Below are 22,362 nucleotides of genomic sequence, written 5' to 3'. Positions count from 1 at the left end.
TAATTTATTTTAAATCAGTCCTAAATAAACACGCTCATTGACTGTTTGACATTCAAAACTGACACTGTGTCGTCACTGTATTTCAATGTCCATTTTTAGGTTGCTAACATTTTTTTAAATGGCAGTAAATCACATCATCCACTGATCAAGATCACCAACTTCCTGCTGTCTAACATATGAGGAACAGAGTATGAATGCCTCACTCTATGGATTGATCAGGGCATATCAACGTGACTCTGTGTTCACTACATCCTCTACAGGAGAGCAGATCTCATGCTGTTAAAGGTTGATTAAACTGTTAGACATTATGCCTACTGTCTATACAATATATATTTACAATGTTGGCATAAAAGAAGGATTAATGAAAGGTATGCTGTGTATATATTATGAATTAAGCCCAGGGCATCAGCTCCATAGAGAGGGGAGGGGGTGGGCTGTAACAAACTAAAGAGGCATATAGTAGTGGAGAGCATTTAGTAACGCACTATTTGGCAATGTGGTCACTGACTCAACCGAGCATACTGTCAGAGTAAGGGCTTTGGATTGTGCTTATATCATAACCAGTTGAGAAATGTCACACACAATCAAAACTATGAAATGCTTACTGTTTAGCTAAAAATGACTGTCAGTTTGATTCACATCATGCTCACATCATGTCAAGGTTATTGGTAGTGGACATGTGTGCAAAAATAATTCACAAAAGGCTCCTCTATGAAACGCATTATAGAGTAATGCTATTCCTCCTACACTGACTTCTTGTATTGTTGTTGGCAGCTTATTGTATTTATGAATGAGAATTTCTGTGATATTTTCAATTGACAATAACACTGCACAGAGAATGAGGCTCATTGTAGGTGTATGATTGTTCTGAGATGCCACTGAGGATAAGCAAAGTGCCTAAACCCTCCCATCAGTGCTACAGCTACTGCAGCTTTCATGGAATTTGATGTGGGATTTCTGCATAATACTGTACACACACACACACACACACACACACACACACACACACACACACACACACACACACACACACAGCTTCATGGCACGGGATGAGGGGATGTTTCCATTGGGGAACCCCTCACATACAAAGCTCTCATTATGGAAAGTCCTGTGAAAAGAAGAAACATTTAGCTTTTAAAAAAAGAGTAACAATATCTGGAACATAAGATTGAGATATTGATAATGTATGTTTTTTGTGTTGATGTGTAAAAGCTAATACATACTGTGCATGTGTGTGGAGTTGTGTAAATAGGGGTTATTTGGGGATAATCTCAGAAACACTAAGGGACAAAAACATGAGCATTATTCAATATTTGTAAAGCTCCCATTGTGGTGTACCACTTGGTTTGGACTGAAATGACAGGGCAGTCCTACAGTGTGTGTACGGCTGTGTCCCGTTGTTTTCTTGATTTCCTATCGCTTAGAATATCCCTATCTGTCCTCGCTTCTACACCCCGCCCCCTTTCTCTCATTCTCTCCTTCTGTTTTCCCTCCCTCTTCTCTGGCTCTCTCTCCCCACCCTCCCTCTGTTCTCTTCAGCATCCTGCAAAAATCACCCCTTACCATCTTCTCCGTCTGTCTGTGCATGCACAGAAGTCGAGAGTGTGCGCCTGTGCTTGGGTGACTGTTTGTGTGAGTGACCATGTGAGTGTGTACTTTGACAACAGGAGAGGAAGTGAAGGAGAAGGACAGAGATCAAGAGGAAAGGAGATGAAGGGGAGGGGTACTGGACATGGCCATGTGGATGATGTTTTGGCATTGGGACTGTAGCATACCTACAGGAGTGAGTGTTTGACGTGGAGTGTGTGTGTGTGAGATGGGATCCGCTCTGGGCAGAAGACAAGCAGCCGAGAGAAGAGAAAGAAAAACTAAAGAAGCAAGGAAGGCCAGACTCAATAGTAAGGTACCCCAATTTCTCTCATCATCTCTTTATTTTCATTTGATCATTATCTCTGGTATAATTATGTATTTTCCCTCCTCTATCCCTCTCTTTCATACTTTCTACCTCTAATGAATTCCTGAACGCTCCCCAACTCATCCCTGTCTACCTGTCTGTGCTCTTTCTCTCTTTCTCTCTCCTGTTCTGTTGTTCTGCTCTGCTGCATGTTGGCTGTGTGAAGAGCTGGTGCAGTCTTGTCTGAAACATTGACAGAATGCTAATGTATCTCTCTGCACTGGTTCAGTTGCCAACCATACGCTATATTTGCCTGTGTGTTTATTCACGTGTGTGTCTGTGCGTGTTTGTGTGTGTATGTGTGTGTGTTTGACATTATAGAGGAGGTATGAATGTTTGTGACAGCTATCTGTGACCTGTGTGAGTGACTGAGTAAGTAAGGCAAATATATGCGTGTGTCTATATGTGGTAGACATTCCTGTACGCAAGTGTGTGTGAACATGCGCGTACAAAATGTGTTTATGACTGCACATGACAATGTGTGTGTGCTCGTGGGTCTCTCCGGGACATAAGTTGCCTTGTGTTTTTTTTACCTTCTGTTATCAAAGTGCTCTGCTTGTGTCACATTGCTGTCATTATGTTCTACTGATGCTCACGGCTTTACTAATGTGTGTTTGTGTATCGGAGAGAAACAAAGCCGCAAAGAGCCAAAAGACAGCATAATGTTTGGGTACAGTTGTTAAACATTTCTGTGACCCTCCAGTGTGAGTCCCAAAGCTGTCCGTCTCAGTCAGTGAGGGCTCAGCAGGTGGCAGCTGTCAACAGGATGCCCTGCAGGCACTTCCATACACATGGGCAGCCTGACCTTCTCTACAAAATATATCCCACAAACATGTCTCCCATAAATCCATTTGGTCAATAATTGACACAGTATAATCCAAGAGGTATAAAAGCTCATCATTAGTAGTTTTTAATCATGTTCTTTCTGTTGTTTTTTTACTTTTCCGTACACATCCAGCTAGTGTCAGAACAGCCATTAAAAATACACACCGCATTCAAGTGTGATTTCTCCTTTGCTTTGGCCCTGGCTTGTAGAGTGACAGTCTTATTTAGCATTACAGATGCCTGATTACACTCCATACACTAGTCCACTGCTTTCACTCTAATGTGTTTGAGTCTTCTGTGATACTGCTTTTCAAGTTGTGGGAAATTGCAGCTTTGTAATCAACTAATGTGTTAGTTAGAGAGGGGGTTTTAAAAGAAGGAATTGATTATTTTGTGTTCAGTCTGCTTTGAAACCAGGCCATGTAGAAACTATAGCCGCAGGGTCTTCACAACACACTCCAGTAAGCTTTATTTGGGTCTCAGCTTGCAGGTACTGTTAATGGTTATTTTGTTGTGCTCGGTCTTTGAGATCTAAGTAATGTATTTTGTTATTTTGATAGAGAGAAATGTATCGTTCATAGCTTTACCCTATGCAATATACAGTTCTTCATTACAACTTTAAAATTGGGAGACAAAGCCGCAGCTGAGATCAGATAAAGTTAAATTAGGAATGGACGACAAATCTCCTAAAAATGTACTGCTTCAGTCTTAGAATGACAATTGCTAAAAATAAGCGTCAGTGACAATGTGTAACTAAACCAGAAGATGTTAATCACATTTTAAATGTCCCAGTTAGCCTTTCATCAGTCAGTCTCTGACATCTGCAGTATGGAGGATACAGTCAACTCTGCATTTTCAACTCCCTACACTGTTGCTTATACTAAACAGACATTTATTTGATGGATGACACATATGAACATCACAGCTGCATGCCTACAATGTTAGAATGAAAAATGTGACTTATTTTGTCCTGTTTCAGATCATGTAAACCCAGCAAAAAGCCATATAGCTGGCTCCACATACTTTTTCCTCTCCTTTATTGTCTGAAATCTAACTCACTAACGGAAAAAAAGAAATACCATGCATTTTGCATCCACTATTAAACTGAACTGGAACTGGACTTGCTTGATGATGCTTCACCTCATTGCACAAGTTCATTTCACAATAAAGAAATAACACATTGTATAGTTCTCGCTCCATACAGTATCACATCCCACTAGCAGGAGACATTATTCTAGGTCAGGCAGTATGAATAGATGACTGTAGAATAGGACCCCAGAGGCAGAACGTACAATAGAGTTCTAATAATCATCTAGCTGAATAAATACACTACCCACAAACGTCTGTTTTGGCCTGCAGCGGGTTGCCCTCTCCTGTTCTCTCTCTGTAGCCTGTGTGCAGCCAAGGTTCAAATGTAGGGGAGGGTCCTGTTTGGTATATTTTCAGCTGGATTTTGGATTTTGAGTTTTACTAGGCTTAGCTCCAGTTGGTCTTTTCACATTTGGCAGTGTTAAGTTGCTGTTGATCCTCTGGCTCTGTCCCAGCACTGCCTGCCTGCCAGTGTAGTGCTGTCAGTTTGTGTGTCTGTCTAAAAGCACATGACTGGACCTGATTCAGCTCTTTCTTTCTCTGGACTCTTTGATTCTGATGACAGCATGCATTCCCCTTGCTTGCAAACACAAACATATGCAGTCATACAAACAACAATAGGGCTCTATTGTAATTTTTCATGCAACAGAATGTATTGACTGTAACTATGAAGTCATTACTCAATTCAAAATCTATTCTGTGAATGTCCAACAATACTTGAAATAAATGGTCTGGAATGCATGAAGAATGCATTTTGAAGATGTAATAATAATAATCCATCCATCCATCCATCCATCCATCCATCCATCCATCCATCTTCTCCCGCTTATCCGTGGTCGGGTCGCAGAGGTAGCAGTTCCAGCAGAGAGCCCCAAACTTTCCTTTCCCTGGCCACATCAACCAGCTCTGACTCGGGGATTCCAAGGCGCTCCCAGGCCAGCAAAGAGATATAATCCCTCCACCTGGTCCTAGGTCTACCCCTCGGTCTCCTCCCAGCTGCCTGGAACACCTCCCTAGGGAGGCGCCCAGGTGGCATCCTTACTAGGTGCCCGAACCACCTCAACTGGCTCCTTTCGACGCGAAGGAGGAGCGGTTCAACTCCGAGTCCCTCCCGGATGACTGAACTTCTCACCTTATCCCTAAGGGAGACGCCAGCCACCCTGCGGAGAAAACCCATCTCGGCTGCTTGTATCCGCAATCTTGTTCTTTCGGTCATGACTAATAATAATAATACATTTCATTTTCAAGCGCTTTTTCAGGTGCTCAAATACGCTTTACAGTGGTGATAAAACGAGATATAATAGAACAAAATATTAAAACAGCAACACAACATAATTCACATATTAAAAGCCAGTCTGAAGTGTTTTGGTCAGTGTTTTGAAGGTGGGGGGGTCGGTGCAGTCTCTGATGTGTTGTGGAAAGGAGTTCCAGAGGGTGGGGGCAGCGATGGAGAAGGCTCTGTCCCCCCAGGTTCGGTGCTTGGTTCGTGTGGGGATAGAAAGGAGGTTTGCTTCTGATGAGCGAAGGCTACGGGAAGAGGTGTGGTGGTGGATCAGGTCGGTGAGGGCGTGGTTGTTGAGAACTTTGTGTGTTAGCAAAAGGATTTTGATAAAATCCATCTTTGTGTTGATTGTCAAACCATTTCTGTACATTTGTCTCTCACGCTTAGCATGCTCAAACAGTCATATCTTTACCAAAGACTGGGTAAATCCACTTATTGTCTTATCTCAGTCCTCACACACAACGTTATCTGCCTTGCAGGTGCTGCCGATGGTTTGCACATGTCAAAGTGTATGCCACCTGGTCTTAATTATAATCCATTTTAACTTCCATGATCTAAGACCACATATCGAGCTTACTCAAGCAAAGGGCTTTATTTTTCGCGACCCCTGGCAGCTCGCCTCAGATTGCAGTCAAGTGCGCAGTGTGTTGAGGGAGTGCCAAGCGAACACCTGTGGAGCACTTGTCTCCAGGGTGGGATCAGAAAGAATATATTATCATAAATTATAGTTGGCTCAGTTAGAAGCTGTTACAATCATGAGCAATCACATTTGCTACTTTCATACCCTTTAAACACTGGGAATCACTTTAGCTAGACTTATTAAAAAAGCAAATGGCCTGCGTAGCAGTAACCCGGTTACTCTGTGTTCCGATAGAAACACCGGGGTATGACTAGCAGGAACAAACCGTCCTGAGCAAGTTTTTAGTGAAGATAGGAGTTTTAATTGATTTCCGATTTTCTTTTTGGAACAGTTTGCCTGTTGATTGGCAATAGAACTGCAGAATAATTCATCAAAATGACACATCAGCCCTTTGGTTTCTGTGGTTACTTTCTAATGATTACAAAAACTTAAACCGAATGAATTGCCATGTGCAATTTCAGCTTGTGGGTGCACAACACCCTACAATGAGAAAATAGAGCCCTTAGATTCTGAGTTGAGTTACACCCATGAATAATCTGTCTTTCATAGAAATATTGCTTGTGTGTGTCTTTGTGTAGTCGTTAACCCAGATCTTCATATTTAAATGTATGTGTTGCTGTTTATGCCAATGCATTCTTTCTCTTTTTTGCATTAATGGGTTGGCGGGTAAGCCAGAGCTCAATTGTACTGATGGAGGGGACAATGCTGGACAAAGCCATTCTGCCAGTGTGGACAGGAGGGTGGGTGGAATTGGTTGAGCGTAGAGCAGAATGTGTTTTTGGGTCCACATACAATAAGCCTGTGCTCTGCCTGTTTGTGAGTGTGTTGATGAGTGGGAAAGAGGCCGTGGCTTTGTCCTGCTTTGTTCCGGCCTCTAGCCAACCCGATCAGAACTCATTCACTCTCGCCTCTTCATCCAGAGGAATACTAGAAATTATACAGAGCTAAAACATAAAAATCTAGTGCCTCAGAAAAGGATTACTCAGAAGGCACCATGCTGCTTCGCTCAGAAAGAGCGTTCAGGAGCCGAGCCACAGAGGTAACACTCAATATACTTCTGCTAGAATGACTCATGGCATCAAGAGTAAATGCAGTTGTAAATGCCTTTTGACATTTTCTTATGTAGATACCAATTGAGAGAAGCGGTTTGTTGTGATTTGTAGTGAAGTTATTTAACAGCTTTACAGTTTCTGGATTCCTGAAGTACACATGATGAGCTGGTTTGATGTGTATGTGAACTTCATTTGAATATAACTGTCGATTTATTATACTGTTACAGATTTGAGCTAAACACGAAATGACTTAACACGTATTGTGAAGACTGCTTTCACTTTTTCCGATGGATTGCCTTAGATTAATTTATCAGTCTTTTCCGGCTTATTTGATGTGGTTTGAACACAAAGATGGTCCATGTATTTGGGTGAGCATAGTGGTTTGTGCATGCTGTGTCAGCGCATGGCATGTGTCCAGGTGAAGGCTGGCTTTAGACTAGAATGCAAAGAGGCATTTATATTCCACTCTCTTTGTTTCTTTTTCTTGTTCTCCTTAATCTACCCATCACAAAACATCAATAAACATGTCACAACCCCCTAAACAGAAAGAAACAGATCTTAGTTTAAGTTGTATAGAACTAGTATCGGATTACTATGATGACTGCCCCTTTCTGAATCTTTACCAGAGGTCTGAAATGAATAAAATGTTGCGCAAAAATATTTACAGTCAATGCTGAGTTAAATGCTGTTGCTATAGTAACAGCACTCCCATCACTGTCTTTGATTGTGGGGAGATTTTTTTTACCACACTCATGCATCATAAATGAAATCTGTTTAGTGTAATACATAGTGTGTGTGTGTGTGTGTGTGTGTGTGTGTGTGTGTGTGTGTGTGTGTGTGTGTGTGTGTGTGTGTGTGTGTGTGTGTGTGTGTGTGTGTGTGTGTGTGTGTGTGGGGACAATACATTTCATCCTCAAGCCTCCACTGCTTTTTCATGTGGTGTTAGTCTCCCTCTAAGCTTAAGAGTGTATTCAATTACTTTTCTTGCTATACAGTAAAGGTTGAAGATTTCCCTCACAGAAAATCCTGTTTCTTGAAATAAAGTCCATACTTTGTTGTACAGTATATTGGTCTGTTTGTAGCTGAGAGCATTACGGTCTAAGCCTGTTAAGCATGGATAGTGAAGATTACTCTTTCTCTCAGACAAACAAACTGTAGGCTGAGGTCCAAACAGACATAGTTACAGGCAGAGGTACACACACACACACACACACACACACACACACACACACACACACACACACACACACACACACACACACACACACACACCGATTGGACACGTCCACATTACGGTTAATTAATCTGTTCTTAAATTGGAAATATTCACTTTAATCCTCCAGTAAGATGTAATGTTAAATATACACTCTGCCTGTTTGTTTGTCCTGGACTTGATCATTGTTACATTTAATGTGGAAACAAGTTGTGTGGAAACATGTGTTATTTCATGGACTAATTTCAGTAGAGAACACTTAAAATTGCTGAAGGCACTCAAAAAGTATATCCCAAAAATGGCTAGGATTGCAGCAGTAGGCAGCCTGGATTTACATTGGTTATCGATAGTGATTTTGATTCACTGCAGAAAAAGAGTTTAAACTCCTGCACCACGTTGTTGCCCATCAAGATGTTCAGGATGTTATTAATCAGTCATTGTGGCGGCAAATATGCCAACATCTGGCAATCTGGCAATGTACACTGCTTCAGTTTGTTGCTTGCCCAGTTCAGTGCTTTCATTGTCACTCATGATAGTTTCTAAGTAATGTTTGGATATTTGTGTCTGTGGCCACTTTCTATGAAAAGTAATGTGCTTTAGTATTTGTTTTAAATTCACTATTTGTAGAACTATTTTTAATGATGAATTGAAAGAGCTTTAGCTGGGTCACTGCCCATGTGCTTACTGAGATGCGCAACATCGAGAGATATTCATTATTCATTGTAGTTCATTATTTGATGTGTTCAAAGTAAGAAAATGTTGCTAACATGCCAGAGAGTTTTATACCAAAGAGAATTGCAAATCATCAAATATTTGTTAGCAAGTGTATGAGGACCCTTACTTCCACAAAAGGCACATTTCACCTTTCTAAGTTGCCTCACTTAAACCTTGGATGGACTGGATAAAAAACGATGTCCCAAACCTGAACAGATCAGATATCAACTGCACCTGAGCCAAGAAATTCAGACTGTCGACAAACATTTAACTTTTTGAGAATAAAGATCTAATAATTACAGGATTTCAGAACAACTCTACAGTGGATTAGTATGTAGTTTCTGTCAAAGGAGTTTCTCTGTCATTTATAATTCAAGAGAAACCAATATTGCACGGGACAGGAAAGATTAGAGCTGTAAATAGATTGCTGCCCCCCTTTTCTCATCTCGTATTCTCACCCTTTTTTCTCGTCTTCTATCTTGTCTTCTTTGAACTACTCTCCTCCAATCCTTCCACTCACATGATCCCACTTTCTTATGTTTCTTCCACACCACACCATATCATTGTGTTGCATTGTTAATGGCAACATGCTTCTAGACTTTCATACTCCATCCATGAATTATAGAATAAACTAAATAAAACTAGCTAAGCAATTTCCCTCCTTTTTTCTTTTGACGAGAAAAGGTTTAAAAAAAGTAGCCTCTGTTTTGAAAGTGAATCTTGAGCAGCTGCTGTAGCAGTGACAGCTTCACTCTACAGTCCCCACTGTCAGGGTTGGCTTTGTGTTTTCTTTTGTGCATATTACAGTAGTATTCTTACATGATGCCTCTTGCTTTTATCTCCCTTAGCTTGCTCCCCTTTGCTCTCAGTTGTCTCGGTTTCTTCAACTACAAACATACAAAAATCTATTTTTTGAGAACTGTATAGTACAACCACTGTGTAACAATTCCACTCTGCAAACAGTGCTTGCATTATTTGACCAAAACCCACATTTGCTTTTCCTTTTATAGAATAGAAAATAAAATTGTGTTTCAAATCAGTGTTTTTGTCTATATCTCTGTACTCAGTACTCTGAGACAAATATATGATATTATCTATTATGATGGTCAGGACATCCATTTAGATCCATTATGTCATTTCATTCAGTTTCATCCCACAGGCCATAAGAATGTTAAACACCTGAACTTTTGAAAGAATATACGTAACATTCATCTGTTTGCCACTCATATATATCAATATTCCAATTACTGTATATAGACTATTCTGCACAGTTTCTATTATATTCTATTTCTATGATATTAAATGTTATTTTATTTACTTGTACTATGTTATCTGTTTTATTGTGTTGCGCTGTTGGAGGAGCCTGTGACCTAAGAGTGTCATTGTCATAACTACACTGTAGCTATGCACACATGACAATAAAAGCCTTGAAACTTACTTTTGATCAACCTGGGGAGAAAAAGCTGTTGTGTGAGCAGGGGTATGAGAACGTAGCCAGAATGGACATGGATCTAATATGGAGTGGTGTTTCTGTACTTTAGGTCTGTGTGTCTATTTAAAATGCAGTGCCCCTGCAGCAGGACAGCCTCTGTACAAAGCAGCTGGGAGACGGAGGTCAAGGCTCTCGCTCCAGCCTTTATATAAGTGGCTGTCAACAAAGCACAGACCGACAGAGATTCAGGAACACTGAGTGCCAGATAAGGGTGTTTGCTGACGTGACAACACAGAGGAAGAGGCAGTTGTCTTTTTTTAATTTGGTAATGATTGTTGATGCCTGAATTTCTAGTAAGAGCTTTATTGCATAAAAGAAAACGGCTAATGCTTCTGGTAAGATCATATAAATGGACACTCCCTGAATCCATGGCACCTCATGCTAATTGTTATTTGGACAATAACATTGTATATGTAAATCAGCTTCTACACATTTGTTTATTAACAGTACTTACAAGTTAATAATTGAATCATATTAACAGCAACAGTTCCAACTGTGTGTTGCTCATCAGTAATACTGTTGGATCTGATTGATCAAGCCATCAGTTAGTGTCACGACCATTTTCCGCATCACTGTCAGACCGGCTGAGCAGACAAGTCGCCTTGCATCTGAATAGGCTTCACTTTAGAATATGACAGCTAAATGCTGACAGGGCATACCTGATGAGTTGAAAGCACAAAGTAGCATCATGTGAGTGAGTTGAAGTCACAAGAAGACGGACAGACAATTTTGAACTGTGTACTTTGTTGGCAGCATGGATAACCCTTCACTACACAATGCAGTAGGTCTGAACTCCTTGTGGATTTCAGACGCGAGTAAATGCTTTTTCCCACATGGCATAAGCAATGGGTGTTGGTGTAAATGTGGGAATGTTGTTTACTGTAAATAGGGATGTCACAACAGCGTCCTGTCAAACTGTTTAAATCCAGAAGGATATAAAGCACAGGAGTCTTGTTGTGCGTCCTCGACAGTTTTCTCCTCTGCTCCCTCTCTGCATAACAGCTGTTTGCTGTCGGTGCATCCACCTCTCTCTCCCTCTCTTCCCCCTAACCAAACACTCGCTCCACAGCACAGAACACACTCACTTGACACTTGTAATCAATTATTTAGTTAAATCAATACGATGCAAACAGGAGACTCACATTTGTATTGAGAGTTTTAGACTGCTACTTGTATTATAGTATTATGACATCCCTAAAGCTAACCATACACTTGTCTTCATGGTACAGCATCTGTAATGTGGCATGCACCATGTGCAGGTGGGCTTAAGCATTACTTCCACGTCTGCATGAGGTTTAGGTTGTACTCATATCATGGTGATGCCTTCCTGTCCCCAGAGCACACCCATGACCCACTACACTGGCTCTCTGTGTTTATTGCCTAAGCAGTTGTGACACTTTAGAACATGTGTGTGTTTTACAGGCCAGATCACATTATGCCAGTATATGATCCTCCTGAATAACCATCATGTTGGTGAAAATGTTAATTACTACTCACCCATGGCACAGTGTAGTGTAGGCCAGCTGTGAGGGACCAGGGGCTATGAGACCATGTGGTAATGAGTGTAAATATAGGGCAGTGAAAGTGTCTGACATACATTTGGACAAGCTGTATGGCTCACACATGGATGCACTTTAGCTATTGAACAGGACATTGAGCGGGTATACCTCCTAGGGAAAATCGTATCATAAAAGGAGGAGAGAAAGTAACAGAGAATAGCCAGAGAACATAGTGAGTAAAAGAGGAAGGGAAGACGGCAAATTGTCTCTGTAATTTCTGGCATCCTACCCAGGCTTTTATCAGGTACTTTCAGATAATCCCCCCTGTGGAGAAAGAGACACGAGCCTCCTGGGAGAACTGAAATACAAAAAGGAACCTTTATCATCTTTTTCACTCTAGCTGAAGTAGCTCGTCCACTCACTTTGTTCCTCTGATTGGGGATCTCTTACAATGGGCTGCACATGAATCGGGACACAAGTCCAAATAGGGCCATAGTAAATGGAAAGTCTGAAGGTGAGGGCTGAATCCTGAACAAGGGTCTCCCTCAATATCAGGAGGTTCCCACCAAGTAAACAGCTACTGTTATATACTGCAGTGAAGTTATTTTGTAGGTATGGTCATGTCACAGGTTACTGACAACCTGTGACATGTAGGGATGTCCCGATCACCTTTTTTTGCTCCCGATCCGATTCCGATCATTTGATTTTGACAATCTGCCGATACCGATTTTTCCCGATCCGATCTTTATGCAATGCATTAAGAGGAAAAAAAGGAGAAAAGCATTCAAGTTGTCCCTTAAACCCCACGTTCTCCACCACAGATAACGGCTGGTCATCCAACGCGATGAATTCAGCTATCTTGGCTGTTATTTTTTTGGCCTTTTCACTGTTCTGGGGTAGTTTCTCTTTCCTTTTAAAAGTCTCTGAAAGTGTCGGTTGTTTCAGTGCCGTTACCTGAGTGGCCGCTGTGTACTCGTCGTGTTGTTGTTGGTGGTGTTTGTATTAGATTGGTCATGTTGAACGTAGCTCTGTTCTTTCCACCACGCGGAACCTCCGCCTTGCAAACATTGCATCTGGCTGTTACACTGCCTTCGCTTTCAATTTTATAATACTTCCAAACTCCTGACATTTTCTCTGTCCCGAGTCACCAGCTGAACGTAGCCTCTTGTTAGCTTACTGCTACTATTAGACACTGCGCCCACTCTGTTGCCAGATTTGAGAGAAATAAGCAACCAGGTCTATGAAAACAAGCCCAAAAGAAGCAACACATACATGATGTTGTGTAATTTTAACCCAAAACTAAGGCCTCAGGATGACTTTAAGACGTGAATATGGTCATTTTTGTTTTGTAACATTAAATAAAATGTATAAAAATATTTTATAAAAAAAAAAAAAAAAAAATCCGATCCCCGATTTTTTTCTCCCGATCCCCGATCACGTGAAAATCACGTGATCGGCTCCGATCCCCGATCACGTGATCGGATCGGGACATCCCTAGTGACATGACAACATTTATAGTTTGTTGGATTGTCTTTTATGTATAACATTGCAAATATAAGAGTACTCTAATTCATTATGTACTGTGTGTTTAGCTGAGTTTTGATTGAATTGGCTACAAACGTTTTTTAGCCATCTTTTGAAAATAATTGAATTTGTACCAAATGCAGAACCTATTCAATGGCGCTGTTGAAGAGTCATTTCTAATCACATGTAGTGCAGATAAGGACACCTCGTGCTGAGCTTCAAAATGAATCTGCAGGATATTTTCTTGGTTTAACAAGTTGGTAACTTGCCATAGATTCCCAGAGTTGATTAGTGCTGCTGTTTCTTTCTCTGCTGCGCTGAGATTAGACACTGTCTTCCATTTCCAAGTCCCTCTCTCTCTCGTTCTCTTATCTGTTCTTTGTTTGTCGTCCCTCTCTTTTGTCTACTTGATTCAGCATAGCATGGTTACCCCTCATCTTAACAGTAGTATCCACAGAAACTGCTTTGACTACCAATCAAACCTTTTGCCAAAGTTTAGGGTCTAGAAGTACAACTAATGAGTAAATAGCTTATTCTATAAATGTGTTCAATCATTGCCATTGGGGGACACCAAATTGTTCAGCTTGCAAATGTTGGTATACCTTAGAGTTATACAAAATACACTATGTATCACAACCTCAGCAAGCTTAGCCTTAGACTGATCAAATCTGGCAGATAAAGAAAAAAGGACACACATTATATTTTAACAGAAATGATAAAGTGTTGACCAGTTGCAGATAATGCAGTATTTGTTGTTATTTTGAAACAGAGACTCTGAATATTCTGACTAGTTTGTTCATGGTTAACCATTCATTTTGGCTGTTCAGCCATGCTTTTCTTGTTTTCCTTGGAATATTTCTGTTAAAGTACAGCGCTGACACTGTCAACACCACGGAACACAACTATTTTTGATATTTAAGGAGGAGTTGAGGTGAGACACAGTAAAACATTATTTGTAGATGAGCTAGATTTTGTGACTACTAGAGATGGTAACTGCTGATTCATTGGCCAAAATAAGTATAAAATGACTAAGACACATATGTTCTTCTGAAGGAAAACATGACGTGTGTGGTGTGCTCAAAACTTTGAATTAATTAAGAGATTGATGTGATCCGTAGTTATTTAAAGACTGTATATTTCGTCTAGCATCATTCTGAGTGCCCCTCAGCACTCGGTGGTAATTCTTGTGCATATGTATCTGCATGTCATTTCCTATTTTTTGTTTCCTCAGATTGTATCTCTCTCTTAGTGTTACCCTTCCTCCATGGAGAGCACAGGTTGCTGTGAAGTAGATCCCAATAGTTGATGAGGGGCATTTGTTTGTGCTTGCGTACGTGATGGATTTTAGCAGTGAACTCACATTGTATCTATGGAGATAACTGCCAAACATGAAACTTAATCTGGGCTGTAAAAATGTTAATATTAGTGAGGCACGACCCGTACTGATGTAGAAAACATAACAAAATACTGAAGCTGCTTGGGGCCTTTAATGTTTTTTGGAAAGAACATGCTGGATCAGATTTATCTATTAAGTTGTCCGTTTATTTTGCCCCTCAAGCTAATTGTAGCTACCGTAGCACCCGAGCAACAACATAAACTGCCAGTTCTAAGGCTGGAAACAAATACATGGATTTGTACTTCACAAAATAACGAGCATGTATTGCACATTAAGCGACTTTCCCAAAAAATAATTGTAACAACAATAGCCTAGGATAATGCCTCCCAGTACACAATCACTAACAATGAGCTCAAACAGAGCCCCTCATCCATCTCCTATCAGTGCCATTGATTGGCGTTTCTTTGTTAGTAGGTTATTAATTAATGGCACATTTTGCCTATCCTGTCAAAACAATTCTTATGAGGTTGAGGGATGACTAATGTATCTCTCTAGATTTAAGGACATGCAGGTGCTGGTGATTGTAACGCTCATTATCTTCATTAACTTTTAAATGTTGGAATATTTACATACACTATCAAGGATGTTGCCACTGGTCTCCCCCCCCCACCCACCAACGATTCATCAGACATGATTGCGTGATTAACCCGTTTAATTTTTGCTGACAGTGGGTTTTATGTGTGCAATGATTTCACCTACTGCTACGTGCATGATGTGGCCACTAATTCATTTTTTTACTTCAGGCTACACAACCAATACAATCTTACAATAAGCATAAATCATCAAAAGTCATTAAAGATGTAAAAAAAGACCGTGTTCTTCCCAGAATACAACATACAAAAAATCATGGCTAACGCACAGTATAATAGCCCTTAAGAGACATTATTCACAATCATATGTGACTGAAACTTGGCAAATAAATGATTAAAATCCAAACAGATTAAGGTACTTCTCATGTTTTTCCAATTTCTTCTCTCTCATGACCTGTGTAGGAAGATTTTACTCCACTCGCCAATCATTCCCATTCCCTGCAGCATGTGGATGCACAGGCTTGGATAATGAATACAAATACTCTACCCTACTCACTATAAGTGATTGCTACTTAAAGTGATAGAAAATCAGTGCACATCTGGTTAATATCAAATTATCCTCACCCATCTCTAACAGTTTCAGGCTTTTCTGCACTATTTTCTTCAAGCTGGGAACATGATAGAGTTTTTGACTTAGTCAGGAAGAAAGAGAATAGCAGCATCTAAAGCAGGAGACATAAAAGACATGCAAAGATTTTTGCATGATTTTTTAATATTGCCAGAAGCTAAAATGTTTCAACATGAAATTGAAGGGAAACTGTCTTACGTCTTAATTTAAATGAAGATGGGTTGGTTAATAACATAAAAAAGCAGTTATTTAAGATTGTATTTTTATTTTGAGTTTCCAATTACTTGTTTTGCAAAGGAACAATTAGCCATTCCACCAGCGCTGCAGAGAGCTTTGATGGATGACAGGCTTTCATCCCATTGTTGGTCTTTTTCTGAATAGCAGGACCATTTTCTGTGTATCATGGTGACTTGTAAATACTTCTTCTAATGGGTATGGTGCACATGTGCGTGAATGTGTGTGTGTGTTACAAATAGAAAAAAGATATCAAGTGGGAGAAAATATGAAAAGTTTATTAAGCCCCTCTCAGAAGCAGAAACATCGGCTTAGGCTTTTTATCAGTGCTCTGTATAACAGGCAATAAAATACAAATCGGATCCAGCTGATTACTGGCAAATCATCACCGAGCCACTTCAAGGCAGTATTGGAGGCATTGTGCAGGATACACAAACACACACACACACACACACACACACACACACACACACACACACACACACACACACACACACACACACACACACACACACACGTCTTTGTATCCCATCACCATAACAACTGCCTCACAGAACATCTGAAAAAAAGAGAAAAGCCAAAGGGAATTTCTCTCACTCAGTTTGACTTGGAGATGGTGAGAGGAGCGGTCGGCAGCTCCCCGCAGCATGTCAGTGTGGTGTGTGTGAACAAGAGGCAGGCGGGCTGCAGATGACTTGGTGTGAAGAGAAAGGGAGGATATGATGTGCAATTCGGAAAGTGTAGGGTGTGACTTTTAAGAGCGAAGGATTTACAATGATGCCGCACATGGTGAGTATTGAACATGGCAGCTGCAATCTGTTGTCATTCTTGCATGTGAGTGCACATGTTTGTACGTGTTTATGAAGTAATGAAGTTGTGTGAAATGTATTTGTACATGTGTCCAGAGGCTTTTGAACATGTGGATGTTACGTAAGGACTGACGCTGAAAAACAGCGAATGCAATAGTAATGAAAGTTTTCTGCTTATTTGGTATACTGCAGATATTGTGTAGTTAGATCCTTGGGATACCTATTAGGTTATTAATCATGTTTTCATTGTTATTGTATGTGTTCAGTGTCAAACTATAAGGTAGTAGATTTGTTTTAATAATACCTCTTTTTACTCCATGTCTTTTATAAGTACAGTACATAGTTATTAGATAATTTCTGCGCTATAATATTTTTTCTCAGCCCAGGATAGATTGTTGCCTTGACACTTCAGGCTATAGTAATCTATTATGAAATGTTAGTGCTGGTACCTTGCTCATAGCTTCATTTTTCACTCTATACTCTACAGGCTTACACCCATCAGCAGAGGTGATGAATATGTTTAATCAGAAGTCACAGAGGAAATTAAGTGTTGATGTGTGTGAGCACAGTATGTGTGTGTTAGGATCTGGGTTGGTAGAACCTGCACACAGGTTTCTGCTTGGTGTATGAACATGATTTTAAACATCAGTGTTAGACCCAGTGTTGTAACAATGTTGCTTCAAGGTACTGTAAAGTATTCTACCCATAATGCTTAAACTACAATTGTGATGTTTGCTCACAATCTCATTTTCTACACATTACCATCCAAAGGAAAGCTCTTTCAGATTTCTACGTTACCTCTCTTTTCCTTGTCTCTTTTGGTCCATCCTATAATAGCTTATACACGTACTGCACATGGTCCATTTGCTTGGCATGACAGAAGAGAAATAAAACCGTCAAACACACAAGCAGAGAGCAGCGACTTTAGCTTTCATCTCTGAACTGCATTATTAAACATCTCCATCAACATGAGTCTGACATCAACCAATCACAGCTGTCTCTTCCCTCTGCTTCCTCCTCTCCCCCCTCCCCTGTCTCTCTCCATTAGGCAAACCTGAAGAAGTTCATGGAGTATGTGCAGCTGAGGAACATTGAAAAGGTCTCAAGGTTCCTGGAGAAAGGCCTGGACCCCAACTTCCATGATCCAGACACAGGAGGTGAGCAGTCTGTGCAAAGAAAGATCCTATCCCTTCTATACTTTAGTTATTTTTACTTAGCTTTTTCAACCTTGACTTTATTTTTGAATGTCTTTACTCAGGTTCATTCATTTGTCTTTCTTAAATCATGCTTTCTCTCTCTCTCTCTCTCTCTCTCTCTCTCTCTCTCTCTCTCTCTCTCTCTCTCTCTCTCTCTCTCTCTCTCTCTCTCTCTCTCTCTCTCTCTCTCTCTCTCTCTCTCTCTCTCTCTCTCTCTCACTCTCTCTCTCACTCTCTGTTCATTTGGTGTTTTTCACTAAAATGACCATTTTGAGGTTTTTCTGAAATAAGCCTTCTGCACATTGGGTAAAGCTGGATTACTCTCTTTGCTAATCTCCTCACATTTATGCAAATGTTTGTCCAGCCATAAAGGAGATTTCCCTGTTGGGTGACCTGTTGGGAAGCGGGGTAAATAAGAATGGCTTGGGTTAACACCAACAGGAAGCAGTCACTTACAGTAGGCAGACCAGAGGGTGACAGTCACCAGGCAGTCATCCAGATGCAGAGTCACTGAAAAGTTATACCCACTGTTTTTACGAATGGAGCCGGCAATTTATGTCTGCAAATATTGACAGGTTCAATTTTTTAAATGTCAACTTTGTAAGATGAATGCACAGTAAAGCCACTGGAAATATGTAGATTTTTTAATTAGTTTGCTCACTCATCCTTGTGTTTGACAGAATGTCCTCTAACGCTGGCAGCACAGCTGGAGGGATGTGCAGAGCTCATCAAGGTGCTGAAGAGTGGGGGGGTGCATCTGGACTACAGAACAAAAGATGGCATTACTGCCCTACACAAGGCTGTGCGCAGCAAGAACCATACAGCGCTTATAGTGAGTATAACATGCACAGCCTCGCAGTCAGACACACTCACACACACAATCGTAGCAGAAAGCTGACTCTTCTCTTTTTCTTTCTTCTGCTACTCCAATTGCCCGCCTGCAAACTTTCCCTTTGGGAAGGCAGAGTTTGCAGGTAGGCAATCTCTGCCAGAGGGTGCTTGAGAAATCGAGCACAGAGGGAGCTTGAGCAATTACCAAATATGTGGGGATTAGCATGCCCTCTCTCAATGGGCTGGCATATTCAGAGAATGGCCTTGTATGTGTCGGGTTTGAGGAGGCTTGTAACCTAAATGAAAGGATTTATGAGTCATATAATTGATTTCCTGTTGAGCCAGAGCTGTTGAAAATAAAATTGGTTATTTCCGGTCTGTCAATGTCAATATGCAAACATTCAATGACACTAAGCCGTCCAACATGAGTAAACTGTTGGTGCTATTGGTATAATTAGTCTTCTAAAGTTCATACTCTGACTATTTTTTCCAAATAAAAGGTATATTATATTTTATTAAACACATGTCCCACAGTATAGGAATGCTCTTAGCAGAGTGAAATGTAATTATATTGATCAGTACTATTATTACTTTGCTGAATTATTCTTGCAACTGCATTTACCTAGTGTTAATAACATATGTATAATATAGCGACTAATATAGTCCTTTAAGCAATATTATATACTTCTATTCCCACTAGACACTGCTAGACTTGGGTGCATCGCCTGACTATAAAGACAGTAGGGGGTTGACTCCGCTCTATCACAGCTCCATGGTGGGAGGAGACCCCTACTGCTGTGAGCTGCTGCTGCACGACCATGCCCAGGTCGGCTGTGCGGACGAGAACGGCTGGCAGGAGATACACCAGGTAATACACACACCACACACACACACACACACACACACCACACACACACACACACACACACACACACACACACACACACACACACACACACACACACACACACACACACACACACACACACACACACCCTCACTCAATCACTCACTCACTCACTCACTCACTCACTCACTCACTCACTCACTCACTCACTCACTCACTCACTCACTCACTCACTCACTCACTCACTCACTCACTCACTCACTCACTCTCTCACTCTCTCACTCACTCACTCACTCACTCACTCACTCACTCACTCACTCACTCACTCACTCACTCACACTCACACCACACACAAAAGTGATAGATTGTGTGCACAATACAGATGTAGTTACAAGGTAAGAGGTCAGTCGCATTGAATTGATTTTTACGTTTCCCTCTGTTAGAGAATGTATTTCGTGGTGGTTGAATCCCTTGGGAGGAGGGGGGTCATGGGTTGGTGGGAAGCTCCAGCTTGGGTAGAAAGTCATTCTTCCCCAGTCTGAAGGTTTGAACATGGACCAGTTTGGAAAACTTTTCACTTCTGACTTTTTAAGTATATATGAATATTTAAAAATATTGTTTTTGTTTTCCTGTAAATGTATAAGGGTTAGGGGCCAAAATAAATATTCTATTCCAAAAACACTACTGAAACATTGCATTATTCATTGCTTTAACCACAAACACTTAAACATGTATGGTGCACATGCTCACACAATCTGAATGCAAGCACAAACACCAATGGCTACTAAAAGGTCATTATATAGATATATATTGTTCTAAACTAAGTGAAGTAGTGGCTTGCAAAAATGACTTACTGTACTGGGTTTTCAGAGTTCATTGACACCAACAGTTCATCGTGCTACTGTTGTTGCAGCTGTATCTGTGCCAGTGTCAAGCAGTCGGGTATATCTAGGTGAACCATAGACATAGTTGCCATATTGTGTGCATTTTATACTCGTACTGCATCAAGCCATGCCCTGCTCTGTAAACACAACGGTGTTTTTGTTTGTGTCAGGGCTTTTAGGCTTATATCCAAGAAGTGACAGAAAGCCACTGGAGGTCTGAAGGTTGTGTAAGAAAAGGCAAACAGAAAGCTCATCTCTTCTGTTGCTCACACTGAATATAAATAAATGCTGAGGATTGTTGAACTAGATGAGTATGGAATCCAGCTCATACCACTTATGTTATATTTGTATGTAAACCTTCTTGATTATGTTCCAAAATTAATGAATTATCAATATTTGTAACATAGGATATGACACCGCACTTTTATTCATTTAGTTATACTGTTGTCTAATGTAAATAAAATAACTAATAAGAAGTGAGAATTAGCAGAAACCCGACTCAGGAGGTAACATTTCAAAAAGAGGTGACAGTGTCAGGGGATTTGCACCTACCTTTCATTACCTGCATGTTCTCCCACTCCCCACTTCATCTATTATTCTCTCCCTCATAGCTTCTACCTTTAAGTCTTGATCATCTCAAGGTCCTGCTATTGTGGTCGTTGAGTAATTCATGAGCAAGATGAAAAGTTCACAGTAAACACGTTTTTTTTTCTCCCTGGAATAAGCTCAACTGAACTTTGTTGCTAAGAAAAATACACTCTATTAAGTTTCAATTAAACCATGGAAATGGTGTTGTAGAGAACCGATTTGAACGAGTATGTTGGATCAAAAAGTGTGGTGTGGTATGATGCAAAAACCAGTCATACACATACAATTATGTTCCACATATGAAAGATTTAGGGCAATTTGATGTCATATTTGTTGTATTGCACTGTACACAAAACAAAACAACATTTACTCACATGTCATGATCAAATGTTGTGCCTTTCCTGTACAGGGGAAAAACACATCCAAAACATTTAAGTTGATGTAGCCAGTCTATCTTTATGTTTGTCACAATATACTGCTGCTTTGATACATGTTGTTGGAAGTGGTTCTCTTACTGGATATGACTAGTGACACTGGAACAACTTGTTGTGGTTTTGTCTGCTGATCTCTGACTGCAGGACTAACAACTCAGCAAAGTGAAATGATTCCTTTCACTTTTGTATGAAAAGGTACTGTATATGAATGAAACTTGCACACAAACACACACAGCGTAACAGTTAGCCTTTATGGCAATTTTAGGAGTGTTGATTATGCTTATGGTTAAATCTCATGAATGGGCACCGAAGAGCTGTTATTCATCAGTCTAACTCAAGCATTTGCATTAAAGTTTGTGCAGTTAACAGTCTGTTGAATCCACCATGGCACAGAGAACTTTGAGTATATAAATACAAAAATGTTCTTGCATTAAGCCCACTGATACCTTTAGTGCTGTCTCCATCACACACCATGTCTCTCCTCCATTTTGCTTTACCTAAAGCTGGCATGCTAAGGAGAAGCTACCTTAGGGAAAGATGAAAGTCAGAAATGAAAACTATGAGGGTTTGTTTTTATACTTGTCTCCCATGTGCAGATACAGTAAGGGGTTTACATAGGACTCAGATGATGTTATACATTCAAGACACTACAGAGTAAATCCAAAGGTCCCTCAGCCTCACACACTTTCTCCCTATGTCTA

At 40.5% G+C, this 22,362-nt stretch overlaps 1 protein-coding gene across 1 annotated transcript in view; it reads left to right on the top strand.

Annotated features, from left to right (window-relative positions):
- Window positions 1-22,362, top strand: part of shank3a (SH3 and multiple ankyrin repeat domains 3a) — a 149,535-nt gene that overhangs the window by 54,720 nt on the left and 72,453 nt on the right. Inside the window, exons 5-7 of the mRNA XM_034141816.1 lie at window positions 17,930-18,038; window positions 18,758-18,909; window positions 19,609-19,776. Of these exons, the coding sequence (XP_033997707.1) occupies window positions 17,930-18,038; window positions 18,758-18,909; window positions 19,609-19,776 (429 nt within the window). The remainder of the gene's footprint in view (window positions 1-17,929; window positions 18,039-18,757; window positions 18,910-19,608; window positions 19,777-22,362) is intronic.

The sequence above is a fragment of the Trematomus bernacchii genome, unplaced genomic scaffold (assembly GCF_902827165.1).
Source record: "Trematomus bernacchii unplaced genomic scaffold, fTreBer1.1, whole genome shotgun sequence".
Taxonomy (NCBI): domain Eukaryota; kingdom Metazoa; phylum Chordata; class Actinopteri; order Perciformes; family Nototheniidae; genus Trematomus; species Trematomus bernacchii.
The sequence above is the reverse complement of the archived record's forward strand: the minus strand, read 5'-3'. Positions and strand labels throughout refer to the sequence as shown.